Raw genomic sequence first — 16,045 nt, 5'->3', positions numbered from 1 at the left:
CTGTGCATACTTTGCCATGGCTTCTCTCAGGCCTCATGGTCAACTTAGCAACCCTTCTTATGCCATCTAATGCTCCTTGCTTTGCAGTTCGGGCACTTGTCTGCCTGTGCGGCAGTGTTCTGTAATGTTAGGGATACGTGTGCAGAGTAAATTTCTGTTTTACAACTAGCATGCTGGGAAACCAGAGCAAATTGCTTAACTGCTTTTAACATCTGTATGCTACACTACCAGTAAATGAACTGTTTCTATCCAGAGTCTCATTGTCCTGACTTGAACACAATTTTTGCTCTGTAAAGGCCACAGACCATGACTAAGAGTGGAAAGGAAATGGACAGATTAGACAAAGGGATAAGGAGAAACTGTGCTCTGTTGGTAATGCAGGGGTCTGAAGCCAGCAGTAGTCATTGTTTAACCTACATAAATTTCTAATGCTGCTGTCCTCAGAATACCGAGGACAAAGTGTCCTCAAGGTAGTTCTGGAAGAGGTACAAAAGTATTGCTTTAAAGCACTGATCTAACTAGACTGATCGTAGGAAGATGGACTAACAGTGCCTCATGCCAAGAACATAATGGCTTGCAGTGACTGTCTTCTAAAAAGCTGATCTCAGCTTCTTTATGGGTGCAGATTACTAGCACTCAGTCTGGCTTCCTCTGCTTCTCAAGGGAGGCAAGGAACAGAGGTCCCGATGAGTTACTTTACTACCCTTTGTCCTTTAAGGAAGGAAAGTCTCCAGCCCGTCATTTGTTATGAAACCATCTTTTCTGCAACGAACTACAAAGTGTGCTCAGGCATGTGAGACGGATGAGAGGTCATGGACTGTGCTGGTGGAGAGAGCCCTTATGTCGGTATGGCACGCTGATCTCAGTGCTGTGCCTGCGAGTACATGTTAGTCATAAGTGGGAGAGGCTGTGGAAGAACACATGTTCCACTCTGGTTCTGAAGGCTTATTAGGGAAGAGAGTCTGTCACTTCAAGTACAGGGTTTGAGTGAAAAGGAGAACTTAACTCCAAATATTTGACCATTTTAAGACTTAATACCCATTAAAGATAGCACTGCCAGAGAAGGTGAATGGCTGGAATTAGACTCTGAGAACCTATAATAAAGAGCCTTGAGGAAACATTGCGCCTGGTCTTTAACTTGCAGTTGACCTTCCTAAGGTACCTGGGAGCTGCCTCACACAGAGTTGTAAAAAGTTTAATGACCCTTCTGAAACATCCACTGAACTTCCTCTGCGAGGAAAACCAGCCTGAGTTTACTTTTTTCATTTAAAGAAATATCTTTGTTTCTCTGCAAGCAAAATTGCCATTTGTAACTAGCCCTTAATAGGAGCTCTGGCAGGAGCTCGTGGAACTCCTTTTGTCCAAGTTTCTTCCATCATTACAAATACTTTGCAAAAAGTAACCTCTCTTCTGTTGCTTAGTAGTATCTTCTAGATCGTGCAGCACTGCACTCAACAGGAACTGGTTGGGTAGGTGGACAGTGGAAACTTGCTTAAGTTGGTGTCTAGTAAGTGGGTTAGTTGAGGATGGGTGGTGGTGGTTGTTACTTCAGGCTTTAGTTTACTCAGATGTGCTGCTCTGAGTAACTTCAGTGCTTTGCTTTGGACAACCAGATGCTCCATACATGGTGTAAGAGGGCATGCTGCCTTCATCACGCTGCCTTTCAACATTGTAAAAATAGCTAGAAAACTTCTGCAGAAACTGTCTGAATCATCCCAAAGAGAGGAATGCTGGAGTGCTGTGTTCATACAGACAAGCTGATTCTTAGTGGTTACAAGTCCTAGCAGCATTGTACGATGGCATGCTCTTGGCTTCCTTGGACAGAAGCCTTTTCTGCTATGTCTCAGGGTGGGCATGCTTATGCTAGCTGCCTCACGTACAGAAGAGCAGAGCTTTTGGTGTCTGCTTAGGAGATGAATGAGGCTGTTTGCTTAGCAAGGTGGCTTGTTAACTTTGTAGTCTAGGTAAATCAAGAATTGCTAAATACTAAGTGTCTTGTTCTCCCCATCCCTGGCATATCTTGAGCACAGTTACTTGTCAGGGGCCTCTTACTCTGCTGGAGGATTTTCCTTTTTGCTGTTTGCTGGGACACGTGCCATCTTTCTTAATTCTTCCTTGCCCAACCTCTTGTGATCTCAGAGTGACTGCAGTTTCACTTTCTGTGCAGGCCACACAGCCCTGCCAAGAGCTAAACCTGCTGAGCCAAACTGCTTCTGCTCTTCAGTAGGTGGGGCTGAGGAAGTTGCCCCTGTGGCAACCTTCTCTGTGTAGATCAAGGTAGCAGAGAGGCTGACAGTGCTGCCAAAACCAATGCTATGCAATGAGGGTTGCCTGCCCAGCCCTGATCTAAGCAAAATTGCAACACTCCGAAACTAGCTCTAACCATGTTGTTAGTGCAGTTGTTCCTGTCATCTCTTCTGTAGCTGCTTGCTCTCTGCTAAAGACAGCACTGGAAAACTTTTCAACAGCATAGGTGAGCTTACTTTTTTTCCCCAAGGTTTGATTACTATTTAGTGGGTGGGAAGGGTGCTAAAGCCAGAATGCTGGTGGAGTGTCGCAGCCTTTCTATACCAGTTTCTGCAGTAGGCAGAAATACACAGTGCGGGTAAGGTGGTATATTTTTGATGCAAAGAAATAACAGCAGGGAAAATTGAGTGTCCTAGTTCTTTAGGGATAAAGTTTGAATGCTATTTGGGGCATGCATGTTCTTCTCGCTCCACCCCAGTTAGGATGTTTCATAGCATTGCCGATCCATCTTGGATTTTAGCTTGGTTGTACACAAGGTCTATGTGATCAAGGGTTGTGATCTTCTCAGCACCACCAAGGGAGGAAGGGGAAAACCTCTGGTGTTGAAGCAGCTTCTAGAGATCACGTTAAAGAGTGGTTAGCACTGTGAAGGCTTTTTGTGGGGAGCTTATGATATGCTAGTTGTGCACGTGTCTGAAGGATGTGAAAGGTGACCCCAGGTAAGCCATTGCCAGCAGGTTAGTCAGCAGACTGGCAGTAGCGTAGCTTCTTTGTCTGTTGGCTTGTGGGATGAACATTCAGCCCACGAAAATGGACCGAGTTTACTTAATGTTTTTCTAGTAAAATCATGGAAACCTTAACAAAACTGCAGTGGCTTTCTTAGTCTCACTTATTATTACTGTCTGGGATCCTTTAGTTCAGCTTTCCAAAGCTGTAAGCAAGTAAATCACCATGGGCAGAATATGTATTTTTCTTTCCTTCTCCTGACCTGTTTTCCAGGCTGAAAATGTTCAAGGTAGGGGTCTGATTCATTAAATGTAGAGCACCCAGAGTATGCTAGGTATTTGAAGGTCTGTCTCCTTATCTGTAGAAGTACACCCAATAAATATTATGAGGGGGAAAATAGAGCCACAGTAAACTGACTTGGAATAGATTTTAAGTAAAACTGGATCAGGAATCAAGGAATTGCAGAGCCTTCATGTAATCTTGTAATTGATGTTCCAGACAGGTGTCCTATATAGGTGGTGAGCTGCAGAGCAAGGGAGGACCTGTGAGGAGCCATGGATTTTCTGAACCGAAGTTACCAAACTTTTTGTAACTGTCTGAAGTGTTTCTGTTGAAGTGCGTAACTGAAGGAGAATGGTTTGCCAGTATTCAGCCTCAAGAAAACAGATGTCTTCAGTGGCTGAGTGAGTGCCTCACAGGTGCTTAAACAAGTGCAGGCATCTTCCAGTAAGGTGGCTTTTTTTTTTTTTGCTTCCCATTGTTTTGGAGTGGATGCTTCTAGAACTCTTTTTGCCCTGGATTTTTCAGTTGTGAACCGTTGATGCTACACTGAGCCTCTGGCAGCACTCTGGCAGCTCAGGAGTTGGGCTGGTAAATGGAACCAGCAGTGACAGCAACTCCTGAATGGCTAGTACTGACACTTTGCCTTGTGTGCAGATGGTGGACTGAGACTTCAGATCCTTCCATTGAAATGTCTTTGTCTCCTGCCCTGATCTATTTGCAGCAAGCAGTTGTTTTGAAATGCGGCATATCTTTCTAGTATGGCAAATTGCCTCCTTGCTCTGAAGAGCTAAACTGAGGGGAGATCTAATTCTCACTGAAAATAGCAGTGAACGCTTTTCTCTGAGACGCTCTCATAATTTCATTCCAAAGCTTTTAAGCCTAGAAGGTTAACAATGAAACTGAAAATAGCATGGGAGCAGAAGAGAGCATCATGGGGTTGAGCTTATGTTTATAAAGCAGAGCAGAATTGCAGCAAGCCTGAGCTGTTGATATGATAAGATAAAAGCACTTTCAGTGCTTACACTTGTACTTAAACCTGTAACAGTTCAAAGGTTTGGAAGTAGCTAATTCCCTAGCATATCTTTTAATTCATAGCTGGCTGTGTCTCATATCAAGCTGCCCTGGGCATTAATCCATTAATTTAAGAGGGTAAGCTTTTCTGTATCTGTCCTGCTGAGGGAAAGTGCCTGTACTGTCTTGTGCATGAAGAGACTTTTCCTTTTAAAAGATGAGGGTGTAATTGTGCTTCATGACTGGAGGGCAAGGTGCCACTCTGCAGTTCTAGACCAGGCTAGTGCCAGGAACCGTGGAGCCAGCTCGGAGCAGGAATTGTTGCCTTGCCCTAATAAGGAGCCATGTTGCACTTAAATCTTGGCGTATGATGCTCAGTATCTGACCTGCGTTCAGTCTAATCGACCCCTCTGTTCCAATCATTTTTCTCTCTTTCCCCCTTTCCCTTCTTTATTCTGGCCATTGTCCTTCATCTACTGTTAATAGTCTGCCTGGGAAAAGAGTCATAACTAATGCAAGTGATGAGTGGTGCTTGTGTTCAGGAAAGGCTGCTTTCTCTTTGGAGTGGGCGGTGGGATGGTATCCTGTCCCATGGGCTTCACAAGTCCCTGTTGGCTTTCACTGTGGTGATTCCCTTTCTGGTGCAGCTGCCTTGAGAGAAATATGATGAAGCTTATGTTGGCAAAAGGCAAAAAGTCATCATGAACGAGGCATTGTTTTGTTAATGAACAGAATTGTATTCTGTTCTCTCTCCTTGAGCATTTTGTGCTTCAGTCTGCGCCAGTACTCCTGTAGGCTGCTTTGGTTTGGTTCTTGCTTCCTATACAGCGTTCTCACATGTATGGTACAGCGCTTGGGAAATCTCTGCCTCTTCTTCTGACAATGTTTTGTTCCTTTACCCTAATTGAAGTTCCAACAGCTGAACTTATCTGTAGGCTTCCAAGTGTGCTTTAGCCAGTGCCTTGTTGACGGCCTTTGTCCATGGGCCTTGGGAATGCCAGGTAGTTCATCTGGTACTTTCTGTAGAACATGACACGATTCAGTTCTGTCTCAGCAGCCTGATGGTCTTTATCCCAGCTTGAGCAAATGACTTACACTGAAACTTTTTAAAAATTATTGCATTTGGTCAGTATTAATATGCCTTTCCCAGGGAAGACACCTATTAGACTTCACAAATCTCTTCATAACAGAGCTGGTGTCAACTTTGAGATATAAAACTGAGAACTTGAGTACAGACAGGCATGAGGGCTTCAAGGTAGGACAGTGGGATGGTTGGGAGGAACTGCTCTTAAACCGTTGAATAACTGTATGCCATACATGTGCTGAGTTGAAAAAGCAGATCAGACAACTTACTAGGTGGGTTTGTGGGATTCATTGCAATGTTGTGACACAGTCTCTGCAAGACAGAACAGCGAACTTGAACTCATACACCAGCAGCTCAGCTCATGTCTGTATCAGCTTGTTCTTGGGATCCCTTAGTTTTAGATATTGCTGTTCTGTAGGCTTGCAGAGCCCTTAGAGGCTGGGAATGCCTTATGTCATGGAAACACTTGGGCGCAAGCACCTGAGCTGTGGGGCAGAGCCGCTAAATAATGTGTTGGGGGAGGGTGATGTGCTGGCACCCAGTGACTGTGCCATCCCTCAACTGGTTTTGCTGTTACTTATTTTCAGCAGTTGACCAGCTGGCTGATATAATTCAGGATTTGTTTTGATGTTGAGGATGGTCTCAGTGACCTTACCAACTAATAATGTGATTGGACCTTATTTAAATGCAGTTGTTTAATGAACCATCTTCTGTCTGTCAGTGCCATACATCTGAGGTTCCTGAATAGTTTGAAATAGCTATACTGCTACCTAGTAACGTGCATTGGGATGTGTCTTTTAAAGAACCTTGGGTGTTTTCTTCTCCATACTTGAAAAAAAGGACGGAAGGAAAGGAAAAGTAGTCTTGTCTCTAAGAACTACAAGATTTGAGCTCACTGTTCCAATAGCATACCCTGGACTAGTAGTAAAAACCTGTAGGGAAGCTGGTGAATTGTTCCCTAACCCAGACCATACATGAGCCTTCCCTGTCACCTTCTAGCTGAAGCCTTGCTGCTTATGTCCAGTAACCTTATTTTTAAACCAGATCTGATTCATGCTCTATTTTTCTATGCCAGATGAGGTCCTTGGTTGTGAGTAAGTGTTGTGACTGTAGCTGGCAGGAGCCCTGTGTGATTGCCTCACTTCAGGAAATGTTAAAATAACACTTTTTTTTCTTAGAAAGCTAGTTTGCTCCCCTCCCACTTCTGATTCTCCTAATAGCTGCCCCCAGTTTGGCAGCTGTCTTACAGAGGGTTGTTTGTGTTGCTGAGTGAGAGCAGAGACACTTTGGTGGATGCAGTGCTGGAGGAGAGGTACACGAAGTGAGCTAGTATCTCTAGCCAAGCTGGCTTAAACTTGTTAGAGGTTTCTCTGAAATTTGGAAGGAAAACTGCTAAACTGTGAGAAGAATCTTGCTCCTCCCTCTGGACTTGGCATTTGAAGCTGGGGATTTTTTCCTCATGGAGAAGAGAAGCTGCCCCAACTGAAGCTGCTCATTTGAGACAAACCATACAGCAGGCTTATCTGCTCTCTTGACTCCAGTAATTCACCGGGGCCGGTAGTACCAATAGCTGCTGGAATGGGTGTCACCAGCGGCTGGACCCAGCAGGTTTTGTCTGCTGTTTTGGACTTTCAGTCAGACGTCCGAGGTACTTAGCAAAGCTTTAGTGAGGTTGCAGAGAATTATGTCCTCAAACCTGTATCAGTGGCTGCTAGCTGCTTTGCCAGATGATCTGTGGAAGGTTTGTAACTCTCCAGATGGAGAAGCTTTTATTTTTATTGCTTAGTTCCTGCCTTGTTTGATCACTGCTATGGGGAGATGGTTTGTGTTCAATGCTTTATTTCTCTTCTGGAATTGTTTATGCTGAAGGAAGAATATTATTTATGTCTGGGTAACAAGAGAATACTTCTATGTGTGTCTTTGCAGTATGTAGCCTTTACTCTAGGGGATGCTCACATCCTAGAGGTTCCCCAAGAACGTTTGTTTACAACTGTCAGACAAAAAAAATGAAGGCTAGAATTCAGGTGTCTTCATCTAATGTCTGTCAGATCTGGGAGCACTGCAAAGGAAGCACTGCAGTACCAGCTAGGAGAACACAAAGTGCTAATGTAGTGTTATATGAATAAGCTGATTTGGACCCTGGAAAAACAGTGCAGGTGCTAGGCCTGTTTGTAGTGCCTGTTCTACCTGCCAGTCTTTGTGGTCCTCTTCTTGAGCTAGAACATAAATATATCCCTCCTGAAAGGCAGCCTGCTTTCCTTTCCCTATAGTGGAAGTGTCCTGGTTCCGGTGGGGATAGGGTTAATTTTCCCTGGTATTCCATGCCATGTGAGCCACGCCCACCCTGAGCTGCCGGGGGAGGGGGCAGGAAGTTGCTGCTTAAAAGCGGGCTGGGGCGTCCCGGGTCCGGCCGGTCGGCGAGCGGCAGGGAGCAGCGGTTCTGTAATGGCGTTTGTATATTCCCCTATCCGTGTTGTTATTGTTGTTGTTTGCCTGTTCCCTTTGCTGTTCTGTTAAACTGCCTTTGTCCCAACCCAAGAGTCTTGCCTTTTCTTACGATCCTTCCTGTATTAGGAAGGCACGTGCGAGCGGCACGTGGTTCTCTGTTGCCATCTGAGGCTAAACCACGACAGGAAGTTATCCTTCTGAATGCTTTGCCTTCTGAAGGCTAGTTCCAGCCTCTCTAGAGCAGCAGAGGGAGAAGTTTATTCACTCTTTTATGCCAGGGACATTCACTCGTTCTCGCTAGGGACAGCTCAGACTAAAGCTTTGCAGAGTAGTTACCCATATAAACCAGTCCCTCTCTACTAGTCAGCTGTAGCACCTTACTACAGGGTCCAAAGACAATGCAATTGACTGTAGACATAGGTCTGTCTGTAAGAAATTGACTGAAGCTGTTTAGGCTCTTTTTCTGAGTATTAAATGCGTTCTGTGTTTTGGCTCCATTGTAGACAGCTATAGAGGTGGCTTTGGCAGGAGAAGTTGTTCTCCATGGTGGTTGGAAGGAGCTGGAACAGTGAACACCAATGGGGCAGCCTGGGCCTTCACTGGGATGTCTTGCTCAGCCTGGCCTTGGGGTATGAACTAGGGCTGGGAGACCAGGCAAAACTATGCTTATACAAAACACTGTTTTCAGTCCTCCTGTCAACTGAAGACAATCAGGAAAAATTTAACTCTTAAGCATTACTATGCAGCGGGTTCTGAGTCTTCTGCATTGAATAAATGCTTTCCCTGAATTTTCCAGCCAGGACAACATATAGGTGATCATGATGTAAAAGCAAGGTTTGCTGGAGACAGCCTAAATACAGATGTGCTCTCGTAAAGTTCAGTGATGCAGTAATAAGGTGCAGTTCATTCACTGTAAAGATGAGCTCTGGTGGCTGAATCTATACCTTCCTTAGACAAAGAAGGAGAAATTAGAGTGCCTTTCTGAAGGGGGCATTGGAAACTTAATACCTATCTATTTGATCTATACGCTCTCTCTGCTATGCAGGGTCTCCTGCATAAGTAGCATGCATTACCCTTCCTTGCTGGTGGGAAGGAAGGACAAGATGTCAGAATAAGCAGATTAAACTGCTCTGTAAATGTTGCATACAAGGTTGTGTGTGCTAATGTTTAACTCGTCTCTTGTTTTTCTTTCCATCCATTAGGCAATACTGACTGGTGCACATCTTGACAAGGTCTCCTAGCAACTTTCTCTGGAGGGCTGAATGACAGCAAGAGTGGCCGGGTAAATCGATGAGCTTGCCTTGGGAGCCTATAAATAGGCAAAATCAGAATACACCATGGGTCAGAAGGTCACAGGTGGGATAAAGACTGTGGATATGAGGGACCCTGTATACAGGCCACTGAAACAGGAACTCCAAGGACTCGACTACAGCAAACCCACGCGTCTAGACTTGCTACTGGACATGCCTCCGGTATCATATGAAGTCCAGTTATTGCATTCATGGAACAATGATGATCGCTCACTGAATGTATTTGTGAAAGAGGATGACAAACTCATATTTCACCGGCATCCGGTGGCTCAGAGTACAGATGCCATCAGAGGCAAAGTGGGATACACGCGAGGACTTCATGTGTGGCAGATCACGTGGGCGATGAGGCAGCGAGGGACGCATGCTGTGGTTGGGGTGGCAACAGCAGATGCCCCTTTGCATTCAGTAGGGTACACAACGCTTGTAGGAAATAACCATGAATCCTGGGGGTGGGACCTTGGGCGCAACAGACTGTACCACGATGGCAAGAACCAGCCAAGTAAAACCTATCCTGCCTTCTTAGAACCAGATGAAACTTTCATTGTGCCAGACTCCTTCCTGGTGGTTCTGGACATGGATGATGGGACACTGAGCTTCATTGTAGATGGGCAATACATGGGTGTTGCATTTCGGGGACTCAAAGGGAAAAAGCTATATCCAGTGGTAAGCGCAGTGTGGGGACACTGTGAAATACGGATGCGCTACTTGAATGGACTTGACCGTGAGTATAACTCCCTGTATTTGTTCTAGTAGCATAGATCTGTGCGCTATTTAAGTGCAGGTGTACTAGACCATCCTGGGGAGGGTTTTCATTTTTCTGGAGAGCTGAGGATATCGTGTCAGCAGTAGGACTGCTGGATACAGCTCTGAATCCTCAATGGCTAAATCAAAAATTTTGTCTGGCGGTATACTTGTACTGTTACCAAGGTGCTGCAGGGAGCAAGCAGGGTTTGGGGAGTTAGTATGGTGGGAGAAAGTGATGCCAGGTGATGTCTAGAGATAAAAAACCTTTCTACACTGCTTCCAAAGTATCAGCAGGAATGTCCTTCTGATAGTTGCATTATTGGCAACATAGTCTTGGTGTCCCTTTACAGGAAACAGTCTCTGAGGGACAATCACCTTACTTAAATAGCTAGTGGAGGGACTTTTAAAATCCCTTGGAGGCATGAGTGGGAAGATCTGTCCCTATCTAAGGAAATGGGAATGTCTCATCTCTCAAACGAGTAGCTCACTTCCCTGTGTTTTTCAGGGCTGGGTGTGCTCATTTTTAATGTGGGGCTGGATATTGTAGCCAGCCCAGCTTGCATGCCAGGCCTTTTACTAATAGGAACATCAATCTCTAGCTAAGCTTAGTAATAAATTTGGCTGTTCAAATGTGCTAAAGTCTGTTATCTCTCATAGTCAGAAGTTCCCATTGGGCCAGACTGTGACTCAGTCCTCTGGGTAGGGTGGAGGAGAGAGGTGAAGGAAGTGGATTAAAATCTGGATTTATGTTGTTAGTGAAATAAATTTGGCAGTATTGATATGAAAAGAGTAGTGTTTCCCCTGCATTCCAGAACAGTGTCTGTGCAAAGGCTGTAGCATACTGAGCTCTTTTACTTGTGCTTAGAACACATTCTAACGCTTGGCCAGCAATGGCAAACCCCTGGCAATGGTGACATGAGGTACAACAAAACCGACACTGGGCACGAGAAAAACTGGGCTGTCAGGATAACCAGGAAAAACTTGCAAACTTGAAAAGGGATAGGAGCAAAATCCACAAGTGCTTTGAGAAATATGCTTCAACTCAGCAAGACCAAATAGATACCTCTTGGCAGAGCACTTTCTCACCAAAAGAAAGAAATCTAGCTCATTCTGCCACAACAGCTTACAGAATGGCAGCAGCTCCAGTAACCAGGTTTTTCTGAAGTGTGAAAGCCAAAATCTGCAGCTCCTCTCAAAGCCAGCAAGTCTGTGGAGTTGTTGGCACAGAACTGCGCTTAGCAAGGAAACGGCCACCTCCAGCATTGGATTTGGTTGTAATGTGCTCTCAGCATAGGAGTGAATTGTGGGCATAAGGCCAGGAATGACGGGACGCTATTTTGGCACAGATAGAAAGAAGGTGTCTGGCTCTAACCACTTCTGAGCATTCAATAGCAACACTGTCCAGTGATTGTAGTGCTTGTGAATGGAAGGAGGTCAGATATGTGTGTGCTTTCTCTTTTGGTCTCCTGTCATGGGGTTATCAGTGCAAACTAGATGAGGACAAAGTTCTTGTTCTTAATCTCTGTGGGAAGAAGATCCTCTCCTTTTAAGGCCATTAAACTGGAATGTATTTGTTATGTTAATGTCTATAGGCATTGAAGGTCAGGGCCCCTTGTCCTCTGGGATGCTGGCTAGACAATGCCTCTGTCCCAGCTCTATCACCATATGGAGCAGGAGGAATTGGGACAGACTTTGAATACCGCATATTTGTACCGAAGTGGTTTAGGAATAAGCTACACTGGGAAGTGTCAAAGGAGTGTTGCCAGTAATAGGCCTCTCTGGCAGTATCAGAGCCAGAGCTGAGACGTGCAGGCCAGCTTTAGAGACCTGTCCCTGCAGAAGAGGCACTGTGGATCCTGGAGTAGGTCATGAGCAGGCAAGACCAGCAGTACCTTGCGCTGGGTGCAACCACGTTTTCACTTACGGCACAGAACATCTATGACAAATGGTGGGGCTTGGGAAGCAACAGCACTGCCGTGGCAGATCTGTGTGCTCTCCACCCAGCTATCAGTGTGAGCAAGGTGTACGTATAGAGGTGTGATTCCTCAGGAATAATCAATGCTTGAAGCACTGGCAAAACTTTTGGAGAACTGCTAGAAAAGCATTCCACTGCAGCTTCCCCTGGAGCTATGGATCCCCTTGTGATCCATAGCAGGGAAGGAGGAGGGGGAAATGGCATTAGTTCAACGCTGGCTGCTGACTTGAGGAGGAGACAGACCAGTTCAAGTGTATATTTCTTGACTTTATTAGCAAGCCTCTCCTCAGCTAACTCTCCTTCTCACAGACTCTTTGCCAAAAATTAGATAAAAATTAGCTTTCTCCGCCCTTCACTGGAAGTGTTTTCTACATGGAGCAGTATGACCATTTACTCTTTCCAAAGTGGAATCAGGAGTAGCCTGATGAGAGGCTACTGACAACACTCTTCTCTCTCTTAAAGCTTTTCAATTTTGGCTATTATCTTTGAACCTGGAAGGAAGGGACTTATATTCACCTTATTGGTGAAACTAATTCTGGTTTGGTTTTTTTTTTTTTAAAAAAAAGTAACATGCCCATGTTCAGAAAAACTTAAGCTTTTCCTGTCTTTCAGCTATTTAAAACAGCTGTATGAACAGTCAGATTAATTTGGCTTGTAGTAGTGGAAGCTAGAGTTGTTGGCATCTGTCAAGGTTCCTGAAAACTGCAGCTTCTCAGCCAAACTCTTCCATTCCTGTGGATGTTTTTAGGTGTCTGTGTTCAGCCCAAGATAGCTGTAAAGGAAGCTTTCTAATGGTGCCTGCTGAACCCTCAGGCTATTAGAAGGATGTCCAGTTATCGGCTTAATTTAGGATGTCTTTGTGTTAGTCCTCTCTTGAGGGAGGAGAAACCCCTTAGGCTTGAGCAGCATGCTGTGTAAAGGTGAGCATTGACAGACTTAGCAACAGAAGATGTGAGAAACTAATCTGTATCTTCCTTTTGTGCAGCTGTGATACGTTAACTTTGGCTTTGACCTTAGTCCCCTGTATGTTCTGAATAACTCTTCAGCATCAAAGGGCCTCATATGCCATTCCTGAAAAACTAGTATTATCTTGTTTAGTGTTTGTAAGTACAGGATGTGAAAAAGATAGCTAAAGGCTTGTATATTTACCAGGCTTATGACACAGGAGGGAATCCTCTAATGGAAAATGTCACAGTATGAGTAGTGACATGAAGCTTTGACGGATGGCTTTGTTTTTCATGGGAAGTATGTAGCACAAATGAAGAGGTTGACAGCTGTTATCCTACTATATAAGAGACAAATCGTGGTACTTTCTGGGTGCCCCTACCACATGATGCTATCAAACTGTTTGCTGCAGTTGTTTGCTTCAGTGAATTTCTTACAAAGGTTTTCAGATACTGCAATAAGGCACAGGCTAGAGGATGTGTTCTGACTTGAATGAATGGTATCGTGTGTGGGGGGAACTTCCATTAGGGGCTTCTAGTATTTTGTTTCATTCACACACATGTATTGCTTAAATAACCTCTACAGAAACATCATGCCCTGCCTGTGTATTTGATGAGCTGAAGTTGTTGATGTGAGTGCTGAATGGCTTGGGTCCTGCAAACATGCCAGGCATTCACTTTTCTTGTTCAACCTTTTTCTGGGGGCGTTTTCAGAACTAGCAAAATGAATGTGTAACTTGTGGGTTGGGATGTTAATGTCTTGCATCTCTCTTCCCAGCTGAACCACTGCCTTTGATGGACTTGTGTCGGCGAGCTGTGAGGCTTGCTCTGGGCAAGGAAAGACTGAATGAGATCCCTACACTGCCACTGCCAGCTTCCCTCAAGAGTTACCTGCTCTACCAATGACCTTCGTGTTCAAGGACAGAGAGTTGGAACCAAGGCAAAATATTGGAGCTGACCCACTGAGCAATGGGTTCTCCGCTCTTTGTGTCATTGCTACTGTTAGAACTCCTTGGCCAAAGTATTCCTGCCACTGCTTAAGTCTCCATGTGCCCTTATTGGCAACCTCTCAAATAATCCTTGTTTCACAACTGAGCGTTTTGTTCTTTGGAAGTCACTTCCCAGCACACTTACAAAAGGAACATTTCCCTGCTTTTCCTGAGAAAAGGCTGTACTGCATCCTTTGGGTTGTTGAGCCTAGGAGTTAATGATTTCTCTGTACCAGCTAAAGGGAAGAACATAATTTGGGGGAAGGGAAGGTATTAGGAGTGGAAATATTAAGACCGGGTCCTAAGAACGGAAAGGCATGGGGTGGCCAGCAGAGTTGGGAAGAGTCTGGAATACCAAGAATTAATTGCTGAGTTTTTAAAAACCAAAAAAAAATTAATAAAATACAACCCCAACCCCTGAAACACCAAAACCAAGAACCCTTCCACCAGGACACTTTTTAATTTGGAGAAGGTGGTTGTGTCACTGATGTCTGTATCTCTGCCAGGACTTCTCACCATGTTCTAATGTTATTTCATAGATGGTGAATCCTGTTTTCTTGTGTATCACCATTGCTTTCTCAGTTCTCCTGCTCCATTTTCTGTTCTGCCCCTTCTTAGTGGATTTGACTCAGTTGACTGAGCAGTCAGACTGTGTCTTCACCTGCCCTCTTCTTCCTGTCTTTAAACTGCAGGTTTTAGTCTGGGATCAGGTGTTCCTTGCTGATGTGGGGACAGGGAAGGGACAAACTTCTGCAATAGGCTGAGGCAGGCTATATGAGCTGAGATTTGTTACACAGCTATAGATCCTTGCCATCTTAGGTCTGCTTTTTGTATAGCCTGTTCTATGTTAAGGCTTTAGGGAAACATACTAATGTGTCTCTCTAATGGCTCTGCCAGGAATGTCTCTTCTTAGATAAGCTGCTTAAAGTCATCCAAACCAGGCTTTGTTCTGTCATAGACCATCGGCATATCTCCACTGAACTATGCAGCAGAAATAGTTCTCTGTTTCTTGATTGGGGGCGGGAAGATGTCCCAGAGAAGGTGGTAGCAGCGTGGCTGCAGAAGTACCATCAGCAGATGAGATATCCAGAAGGTGATTGCTGCAGAATGTAATTTGTGAAACTTTAACAGAGGCCAGCGAGGTTGTCTTTAGGCCCAGCAAGAAGAAGCTGAACCTCTCCAGAGCTGGGGCTGGGGGACAGGAGGGAACTGCAATAAACAGGACAAGCAATTCAGGCAAAATCAGCACATCCCAAATAGATTCTCACCTCAGTAGCCAAGTAAAGAGGATGACACTCCTTTACTAGCAGGAGCTGCTCTCTTGACCTCTCCACAGGTTACTATGCTGCCTTTCTGGGGTTATTTTGCACATTTCTTTGTCTTGAAAATTGTTTGTGTGGTTGGTTTTTTTTTGCTCTTGAGTTATCCCTTCAGTTCTGTGTAGGTACAAATGAGTTTAGTTGTTGAAAATGTTAATATATATATTTGTGGTGTATGTATAAGAACATGTTTTAAACAGCTGCTGTAGGGTACCTTTTTTTAAAATAAACTACTTGCATAGTATATTTTTTAAAGCACAGAATTGGTGCCAAGACTGGGTGGGGTGTGATGTGCCCCTTTTTTAATCTAATATTATATGATTTCTTTTTTAAAGTAGGGGTTTGTACTAGTTTCTGTTACAGGGTGGGACACAAGAAAATCCAGTGTGTATGGAGCCCTACTTGGTTGCCTTCGACTTGAACCAGTGTCTTCCAGAACTCCAGGGAAGCAGCTGTGTTCTCCCTACTTCTAATGCTCTTTGTGCTCCCTTGTTTCCATCTCTTCTCACTTCACCAGTACGTTGCTTTGTACAGTTTTAGGTTCTGACTTTCTATTTTATGACTGTAGATAATACTCATAACCTAATAAACTTTATTAAATATTACTTGTTGCTGGTTTTTATTTGTATGTAATGATGAGTCCTTTCTGTCTAGTTTCTACATGAATGGTGAGCTCATTCCCCAGAAGCCAGCTCAGACAGGTGAAGCAAGGGCTGTTGTGGTCTTGTCTCTGCTTGGAAGAATAACAATTTAAAGCTGGCATCTAAAAGGTGTGTACAGGTGGAGGACAAACTGCAGCTATTGGTACAGGGTGGTAGGGTGTGATAACCTGAGATTCGGTTCAGCTGCCACTAGTGCCTAAAAATGTCTACTGCAGATGGAGTTGAATAAAATCTGTGATGAGAGCGCAGCCTTGGTTTCCTAATTTAACTTGGTTTACAACTGACTTACTATACCATAGTCCTT

The 16,045-nt window shown here is 44.5% G+C and overlaps 1 protein-coding gene across 1 annotated transcript in view; it reads left to right on the top strand.

The window, feature by feature from the left end:
- Positions 1-15,684, top strand: part of SPSB1 (splA/ryanodine receptor domain and SOCS box containing 1) — a 37,878-nt gene extending 22,194 nt beyond the window's left edge. The window contains exons 2-3 of the mRNA XM_063353801.1: positions 9,001-9,829; positions 13,550-15,684. Of these exons, the coding sequence (XP_063209871.1) occupies positions 9,136-9,829; positions 13,550-13,677 (822 nt within the window). The 5' untranslated portion in view covers positions 9,001-9,135 and the 3' untranslated portion in view covers positions 13,678-15,684. The remainder of the gene's footprint in view (positions 1-9,000; positions 9,830-13,549) is intronic.
- Positions 15,685-16,045: the final 361 nt, after the last annotated feature.

Source organism: Chroicocephalus ridibundus, chromosome 16 (genome assembly GCF_963924245.1).
Source record: "Chroicocephalus ridibundus chromosome 16, bChrRid1.1, whole genome shotgun sequence".
Lineage (NCBI taxonomy): Eukaryota > Metazoa > Chordata > Aves > Charadriiformes > Laridae > Chroicocephalus > Chroicocephalus ridibundus.
The sequence above is the reverse complement of the archived record's forward strand: the minus strand, read 5'-3'. Positions and strand labels throughout refer to the sequence as shown.